Genomic DNA, 9,077 nt, shown 5'->3' with positions numbered 1-9,077 from the left:
GATGCTCAGCGGGAGTGTTTCTGGAAGACAGCAGGGGTTCCAGGTGAATCCTCACCCAGACAGAGCTCTGCGGGCAATCAGAACCAGGGCCAGGGATGGGTGAGCGAGGCAGGCTGGGCCAGCTGCCATGGTGCTTGGTCAAGGAGGCAGGGGCAGTGACTGGCCTGTCGCCCTCTGGGGGCACTCTCTCCCCACCGGCCTTGCTGTCCACCCCACAGACAGAAGAGTGGGTGGGAAAGTGCCTGAAAGGGAGAGGAGAGGGGCCATGGGATGAAGAACCAATCAAGGGAGAAAGGGCAAAAGAGGAGGCTGGAGGGGAAGTGAGGGCCCAGGCAGGCACAGGGTGGGGCCGGGAGAGGGGCCCAGGGCCCGAGGGCGGGAGACAGCCTGGGAGGGAGAGCGCTGGGGAGGGAGGAGGGAGGGACAGGCTGGGAGACCGGCGGCGCTGACACAGCCTCGATGTGTGGAACGGGCTGGGGTTTGGCCCACAGGTCAGGCGTCTGGCAGTATTATGGGATGGAGAGGCCTTAGGAGACAGGGAGAGTATTATGGGCTGGAACAGCCTTAGGAGACAGGGGAATATTATGGGCTGGTGAGGCCCGGCTCCAACTGGAGGCGGGAGGAAGGGGTGCGGGGCGGGAAGGGGGGGTGGTGGTGGAAGGGAATATTATGGGCTGGAGGCCTCCTGCGACCAGAGGCAAGAGTATTATGGGCTGGCAAGGCCTTCGGTGGCCAGAGGGGGGAGCAGCGGGGGATGGCACCGGCTGCATGTGACCGAGGGGGGGGCCAAGTTGGGGGGGTGGCGAGTGGGGGTGGGGGAGCATATTATGGGATAGCTCTTTGTACCTACTGCGGGGACTGCTTCTCCAGAAGATATTATGGGATGTCGTGTGTGGGAGGGGGAGAGGGGCTGGGGGATTATTATGGGATGGTGGTGCAGAATGGGGAGGGCCTGAGGCGCTCTTCTCCCACCGCCCCCCCCCGACACCCCTTACTCTCTTGCCATCCTCTCTAAGGTCTGCCTTCTTTCGCAAATGGCCCAAGGAGAACACCTGAAATCTACCACCCCCCCACTCGCTCTGTGGGCACCTCAACCCATCCTAGGCATCCCGCCTAATTAGCAGCCACCTCGCGGGTGCTGAGGGGGAAAGGAAGCCCCTGGGGATGGGGAGAAGGTCCCAAAGTGGGGATGTGGTGGCCAGTGGACCACACCTCCCACCTGTCCGGCGTCCCCTAGGCTCCCCATCCCCGTGGGTCACTCTCCGTCCCCTTCCCCAAAGTGGGGGCCCTCGATCCTTCTCCCCTTCCCCCTCCCCTCCATTTCCTCTCCAGCTCCCTCCACAGCCGTAACCAGTAAAACAGGCGGCCAGTTATTATGGGATGGCTGCTCCCGGCAGCTCTGCAGGGAGGGGGCGGTCACCGCGGAATGTCTCTTGTGGGTGGCTATTATGGGATGGCCGCCTCTCTTTTGGGGGGGGTGGGGGCTCGCAAGGAGAAGGATTATTATGGGATGTGCCCAGCGCAGCTGGGTGGGGCTGTCCTGGGTAGGTGAAGCTCTGGGGAAGGGGGATGGGGAAGGAAAGGAAGGAAGAGGGAGGGAAGAAGCTGGGGAGGGTGGGGTGAGCCCTGGAGCCAGACCTGAGGCCTGGCAAGAGTGACTGGCTGGAGAGGTTCTTCAGTGACAGCTGTTTGAAGAGGCCCCTGGGGGCAGGCTAGAGCTAGCCGGATCTGAGCCCTGGACACCTGGGTCCCTAAACAGCTTGTGAGCTACGGGGTCGCTGAGTCCAGGCATGCAGTGAGGAGGCCTGGGTTCTGGCTGTGTAACACACGAGGTAGTAGTGCTCCTGGGTGACCACAGCACCAAGTACTCCCCTTGCTCCCTGCCTTCCTGGGTTTGAGCCTTGGGACTGTAGCTCAGGTAGGGGTCAGGCCAGGGGAGCTCTGCCACCTTGCAGTCACACCCAAGGAGCTGAGACTGTGTTGGCTCCTGCAGGACACATGCCTGGGTGGTGCCCCCCAGTCCTGCACCACCTGCATCCTGTCTGGCTATCAGAGTGCACTGTCACTGTGGCTTTTCTGTCCTATGTCGCCTTCCCAAACCCCCTTTTCTGGCAGAGCAGGGGAACCCTAGTCCCTTAGACGTCTTATGAGCAGAGTTTCTGGGACTCACAGAACAGAGATGTAGAGAGAAGAGCTATAGAGCATGTGCTGAAAACTCCATGGACAGCCCACTCTGTTATTCCAGGTTCTTCTGTACCATGGGATGGAAGCAGAACTCTAAGGTGACCAGCTAGAGAGGCTGTCCCCCTGGGTGCATTAATCAGGAGATTATCCCACCCTTAGTCTCTGTGGGCCAATCATGCTGGTGGTTTATTTATAATTTATCTGGGAGGGTAGCATGGGGCTAGGGTATGGCGGCGAAGCACAGAAGGACCACAAAAGCAAAACACAAACACACACATCCTAGCCCTCTGGAACTCAAGGAGAGAGGAAGGGACTTTAACCTTCTCCTTGTGGTGGTATCATGGAGAGGTGGGAAGTAAGGGGAGCCGGGGGATAAGTGGGTACAACCTGCAGCGGTGGGGCAGAGGGGCTGTGGTGGACAAAAGGGACCATGTTTGTAATCCCAGGCAAGAGGCTGTGACTACCCAGTTACAAAACTCTCTTCCTGGTTTATATTATGAGTCACTGTAGTAACGTGGTATATATATGCGAAGAAGAGGGTATGGGGCAGATGGAGATGTTACAGAAGGGAATTTGAGCCCCGGAGGCAGGCTGGATCCCCTAGAGAAATGGGGAAGGAGGAGGGCGTACTAAGTACCTGGCAGTTCATACACGAATGAGAAACTTCTCGAAAGGAGGTCTACCCACATTATGGTATCTTAATGAAAGAGCTGTCTCCTCTCCCCCAAGTAAGGAGTAAAAGTTTTCCTCTTAGTACTCAGAATAAGCATGGGGGAGGGGTTGCACAAATGAATGGGGCCCAATCTTGATGTCAAGAGAATTTAATGAGAAGACTAGGCAGCCTTGCACAATGGGGGAAACAGCCTGTGTGCCACAATGGATATGCCGAAAGGGTGGTCCAGGGAGTTAAGTCAGGTGGGAGCTGGGGGAAAGCCTTATCAGCATCACTGGTGGTCTGCTTGGGGGCACAAGGAGAGTGATTTCCCGAAGCAAGCTCTTGCCTCTCCTGAATTCATCTCTCCTCACCAGTTCTCCAGTCCTGAGGTTCTCAGAGGAGGGAGAGTCATCTGGCCAGGCCCTTTCTCTAGGGAAGTGAGATTAGAAGGGCAATGCAGAGATGATGTGAGGTTCGCCCCACTCACTTCTGGTCAGGAAGGGCCTCTCTTAGGAGGAAGTTCCGGTTTCTCTTCAACCTGTCCTACCACCAAGGGTCTTGGACTTGTGTGAAAAGCAGAGGAAGATGTTATCTGACTTTGGGGTCTGGAGCGGTGGCAGCAAGGAAGTGGCATTGGGATATTGGTTTTCACCCAGGTCCTGGTTCTCTGGGGATCAGGAAGAGGGAAAAGTGACAGGCTGTAGACTTAGGTTCTCTTAGGGCCAAAAAATTCTAAGATCGGGCTCTCTGACTTTCTTGGGCTGGGTCCTCAGTGTGGCTGCAGGGTAGGTGCAGTTAGGGAAGGGGGTGGTATGTGTTGGGAGGCTACCTCGTGGCATAATAAATGAAGAAGGCATTCTGGGATGTTGACTTGTACACAGGAGGGGAAGATGGTGAACGTTATACAAAGATCAGGGGTGTTTTTTGGGTGGAGAATGGGACCTCAACAAGATGAAGATGGGGGCAGTTGGAAGTATTATGAGATTTCAGGATACAAAATGAGAAAGGATATAAGTAAGAAACATGGGGCGTTGAGGGTAAGCAGAACTTGGTGTTCAAGCATGATGATGACAATTCTGGCATGTTGATGAGTCTCTCAAGAAGGAAGCACGTGATGATTTTATAGGATTTCGTATTAGAAACGCTGGATGGATGAACATTGTTTTCCAATCAAAATCCCTTAGTATGTAGGGAGCAGATAGGAGATTATCTTGACCATCCATCTATATTGTAAATCCTTTTGAAATACCTTCCGGGCTCTAGAAGGACCGCTGAGAACTTCTACTGGGATCTGATCTCTCCTGAGGTCAGTTGGGATTTGTTTTATTCTCTGTAACAGAAAATTAGGAAATAGCACTCAGTTTTCCGTTGACACCAGACATTCTATCTCATCTTGGAGTTTGGTTGTTTATGCTTCTTGAAGGGAGGCACTCCCCATGGTGCCCAGCTTTGTGCCTTGCTAGGTGCTTCGTCAACATCTGTTGCATAAGCATGAGTAGCAGTGAGCAGAGGGAGAGCAGTTCTTGGATCTTTGTGTGTATATAGCAGATCCTCAGTTCACACCATGGTGGGATGTCCATCCATAGGAATGGCCTAGGGGTGAGAATAGACCACTTGACCTGGGGAGGCGGTGTGGGAAGAGGACTGCTGGAATGTTGAGAAATAATCTTTAGGTGGGAGTTTGTAATTATTATGGGATGCTTTGGGGTGAACTAAACTTTATGTAAATGGCTCATCTGGCCAGTATGGTATTTGGTTGGTCTTACTCAAAACTCAACTGGAGGTAAGTGTCTGGAGAACACCTGGATTTTGGTGGGATTGGGTGGGGCCCTAGGTTGACTCTCAGTTCCTGCGTGTCTGGAAATGATGGATGAGGGAAGCTAGGGTCCATCTTAGACATCAAGAGGCTTTGTGCCAGGACACTGCTTTGGCTCATTAAGGGATGAAGGTGTGTACAAGTTGGGGTGGGGGAGAGGGCAATGTGGGTAGCCTGTTTCATCCTCGCTGGTGTGGGTGTTAGAATAGACTGACAGCCTTGGAGACAGGGGAGATACGAGTATGAATATTATGGGATGCCTGGCTGGAAAGGTAGAGGGGTGGTGGAGTGGAGATGAAGCATTATGGGATGTGACTCTGGGTTGTGCTGGGAGTATTATGGTATGTCTGGTTGACCACGGGTTCTTTGCAATTATTATGGGATGTCAGGGTGTGGGTGGGGAAGTAAAATTATGGGATATCTTTCCAGTGTTAGAGGAAAGGAGATTAGTTGTCCCTCTGTGGGGTGACAGTAGGGCTCTTGATCATTATGGGATATCTCTTTGATAGGGGAGGAGTGGTTATTACAGGCTGTGAACTTAGAATGAATGTGTGAAGCTTGGGGGTCATGTTGTGAGGATCTAGCCTTGCAGGGGCCGAGGGCAGCGCCAGGGGGTTGGTTATTATGGGATGTCAGTATAGAAGGTGGGAGACTGATTATTACGGGATGTGTGTGGGAGGAGGCCGAAGTGTCCGTTGTGTGTGGGGGGTGAGTTTCTGCCTATTATGGGATATCAAACTGGGGGTGGATGAAGAGTGGTTATTATGGGATGTCTGTGGGGGATGGGGATTGAGTATTATGGGGTGTGAGGCTGAATGGCTGGGAGGGGTGCTTATTATGGGATGGCCATGGGGAGGGAGAGGTGACGAATTATTATGGGATGTTAGCATTAGGGCCAAGAGTGAAGAAGTTGGCAAAGGATGGCTATTATGGGATGTCTGGGGGTGTAAAGGGTTAGTTGCAAAAGGTCGGCAATACCATGAGATGTCAACAGCCCTGGCAAATATGTGTATGGAGTGTGTGTGCGTGGGGGTGGTGGTGGTGGTGGGGGTGGTGGTGTCCGTGTGTATTATGGGATGGCCAGGGGGTGGGTGGTTGCCCGGGTGACGCGCGCGCGCGCGCTCGAGGGGGCGTGGTCAATGGTTGCCGGAGCGACGAGGGGGCGGGGGTTGCCCGGGAGACCTAGGGAGGAGGGTGGCGGTAGTGGAGGGGGGGGGGTTGGAGTTGGTTGAGGTTATTATGGGCTGTCCGTGGGGGGGCGGGGCCTGTGCGGTGGGATTTCCCGGCCGGTGTTTCGGGCCCTTTAAGAGGCGAAGCTGGAGCCGGAGCCATTTTCCCCCCTTCGGCCGCGGCGAGGAGGAGCCGGAGCGGGAGTGACACCGGGCCGGACCCAGCGCGACCTGCGGCGGCTCTGGGGTGAGGAGAACGCGGGGTTCCCAGAGAGACAACCCCTCTCAGCCCGACCAGCCCCGAGGGTCCTCCCTCCACCCAGCCGCCCCTCGGGCGTCCCCGGACCCGCGGACCGCCCTCTGCCCGGGGAGCCGACCCTGCTTCTCCCTTTCCTGCAGGGTGCCCAGCCCCCGCCCTCGTTCGGCCCGAGTCTCGCTCCCCGCGACTCCCCACCTCGGGCTTGGCCTCCCACAATGCCCGGCGCCCCCCTCGCCCTTTGCTCACTTGCCCCCCGGGACACGTGGCCCGGCCCCCTGCCCGGTGGGAGCTCCGGCCCCCCACGCCCCTGCCTCCAGCCCCCCGGAGCGCCGAGCCTCCACGCCCCCTCGTCCCCGCGGCTCCTCCGGAGAACCCGAGTTGTCCCAGAGGACAGCCTTTGGAGAGCTACCCTGTCTGGGGACTGGCCCCTCCCCAGGCGCAGGGAGGCGCCCCCCCACCCCCCAGTGACCTTGTGTCCCTGAGCGCCTCGCCGCTGGCCGCCTCCCCCGGACCCCCCGCGCCGCGGCCACTCGGACCCCTTCCCCCGTCACGCCCGGCTCCGTCCAGCGGCTTCTCCCCTCCCCACGCCGGCACCGGCCTGCCCTCGGGGGCGCCGCTCCCTCTCGTCTGGGGGGGCTCCAGCCGGGGAGCCGGCTTCCGGGCTGCCCCCGGGAGCGTGGAACTAAAGTTCAGCCTGAGTGGTTCGGGTGCCCTGCTCGGGTGGCTGTGGGGCGGCCGGGGGTGGGCGGAAAGCGCGGCGGGGTGGGGGAGGGGGCCGTGCGCGTCACTGTTCTCTTTCTCTCCCCCCTCCCCCGCACAGTGACTCGGGCCAGTGTCGAGGGCCCCAGGCCGCAGGCAGGAGCAGCTGGGCCAATTCCCTGGCCGGGAGCGGAAGGGGATGGCGTCGGGCCTGGGCTCCCCGTCCCCCTGCTCAGCGGGCAGCGAGGAGGAGGATATGGATGCACTTTTGAACAACAGCTTGCCCCCTCCCCACCCAGGTAACAGCTTCCCCAAGGGCCCCGGGCAGGAAGGAGCCATCTGGGCCCTCCCTGGCGACTCTGGTGCGGCAGGGTTGAGTTTCTGGGTTTTCTCTGTGCAGTCGGAGGTGGAGGGCATCCGAAGGGAGTGGTTCCCTTCTGCGGAGCTGTTGTGCGAGGGGGCTGGAAGCCATGTGCCTTCTGGGCTCCGCGGACCGCGATGCAAGCTTGCTGCACTGTCTTCGGGAATGCTGTGCAGATCCCGGTTGAGGGAGCTCTCCGGGCTGGCAGGCTTTGCCTGGCGTGGGTCCTAGGAGGAAAGCAGGTAGCTGGGACCCCTGGAGGCTGCGCGGCGGCGGCGGCGGCGGCGGCGGCGGGGTTGAGGATTGCGGTTGGAGGAGACCAGCCGGGCATCTCTGCTAGTAGGATCCTGTAGCTGCTGCTGTGGAAAGGAAAGAGGGAGTGCGGGTTACTCTCTGATTATTTTTAGCTTCTGATCAGTTACCGGCTTTCTGTGCAGTTTCAACCGTGTGAAGTTTGAATTGCGCTCCTCAGCTGGGATCTAGAGCGCTTTTAGTCAGGCAGATTGCTGGAATGTTGAGTGAGGCTAGAGGTAGGATGTCATAGCCTGCAGGACATACTAGGAGGAGCAAAAAGAAGGAAGGTGACACCCTGGGCACCCCTCTTCCCCTGGCAAGTGGACTTAATCCTGGCTTTCTTCCCAGGAGGCTTCTGCCCTGTGCAGGTAGCCTGGGCTTTGGGCTGGTGGTGTGAAGTGTTTGTGTCGGTGTGTTGGGGGTTGTGCTGTCCGTGCTTTGGGGTGGCTCCTTGGCCTGGCCGAAGCCCAGTGGTTACAACCCGCCTGCATGATTGGCGTGGCTCTTGTCTGTCCTCAGCTGATGATGGATGTCATGTTTCTAAGCGGATGTCTCTCTCCTCTGTCCTTCGCTCTTCAGAGCGCTGAGCTAAGTCACCTGCTTGTTTCCTTGATCTCTTTTTAGTTTAGTTTTTTTTTTTTACATGCCATTTCTTCATCTTCCTTGTCTATATTTTTATTTTAATTCTGGAGCCTGCTGGTCCTGTTTTTGTTTCCCATCAAACATCTTTCACTTTTGCCTTCTCTTTCCTTAGCTCCAGCTGCACGTTGAGGTGGTCTGGGAGAGATGTTTCCACATTTGGCACTTTCTAAGTTGGAAGTCTTCACTTCAACCTGAGGCCACTTAGGAGAGGGTCAGTCTTCTTACTGAATCTTCAGCTGTTGGGATAAGAATCTTAGGCTTGAGCCTCATCACCGTGTAGGGCAAGGTGGTAGATTTCTGTGCTATTGCCCAAGGTGGGGGTAGGGTGGTGCTAGTGGTGAGGCAGTCCCATCCTTTCTGTGCGGGGCATGAGAAGTAGCAGTGCCATCCAGCCAGTGTTGGTTCCACATCTTGGCTTCCTATTGGCCCCTTGGTCTGGGGCTGCCCCTGTGTTGACTGGGAGCCTGTGGGCTCCCAGGGTGAACTCTGCCCCAAGCTGTAGCGTGACCCAGTTTTTCCACTTGCCCCACCCCATTCCTGCCCCTTTCCCGAATCGTTCTCTATATCTCAGCCAGTTTGCCGCTTGCCGTGTCAGCACATCTGCCTGAGAAGTTTGAGGGTCTTAGGTGGATGGAAGGGTGTCTCTTTTGCCTCCGCGAGTTTGTCCTTGTCTTTACTTCCAGCTTTTATGGAGGCGTGGCTGATTGGGAAGGTGGGCACCACAGGGATTGCTGGGGAGAAGCCCTTAAGAAAATGATTCTTTCTGGTGAGATCCAGGCTGGTGTCCCATTCCCAAGGGAATGGGAGGGGCTGTCTTGTGCCTGGCCTGATCCTGGGCTGAGAGGGAAAGGGGGAGGCTGATGGTGCTTTGTCCAGCCCAGTGCTGCCTGTTCCCTAGTATCTGCCTCGCACAGGAAGGGCGGAGTCAGAGGCATTTTCGGGCCAGTTCTGGGGGTCAGGAGCAGAGAGCATGTGTAGGAGAAAAGGAAGCATTCTGT

At 57.0% G+C, this 9,077-nt stretch overlaps 1 protein-coding gene across 11 annotated transcripts in view; it reads left to right on the top strand.

The window, feature by feature from the left end:
* The first annotated feature begins 5,941 nt into the window (after positions 1–5,941).
* CHD4 (chromodomain helicase DNA binding protein 4) overlaps positions 5,942–9,077 on the top strand; it is a 29,985-nt gene continuing 26,849 nt past the window's right edge. For 10 of the 11 annotated variants that reach the window (XM_022577396.3, XM_022577395.2, XM_022577397.2 and 7 more), the window contains exons 1-2: positions 5,942–6,071; positions 6,904–7,081. In XM_022577396.3, the coding sequence (XP_022433104.1) occupies positions 6,982–7,081 (100 nt within the window). In that variant the 5' untranslated portion in view covers positions 5,942–6,071; positions 6,904–6,981. Of the gene's footprint in view, positions 6,072–6,903; positions 7,082–8,272; positions 8,291–9,077 lie in introns of those variants that run through there. The other variant, XM_089920197.1, reaches the window with a different exon arrangement.

This window comes from Delphinapterus leucas, chromosome 11 (genome assembly GCF_059928025.1).
Source record: "Delphinapterus leucas isolate spDelLeu-1000000601 "Yukka" chromosome 11, BTC_Dleu_Yukka2, whole genome shotgun sequence".
Classification (NCBI taxonomy): domain Eukaryota; kingdom Metazoa; phylum Chordata; class Mammalia; order Artiodactyla; family Monodontidae; genus Delphinapterus; species Delphinapterus leucas.
The sequence above is the reverse complement of the archived record's forward strand: the minus strand, read 5'-3'. Positions and strand labels throughout refer to the sequence as shown.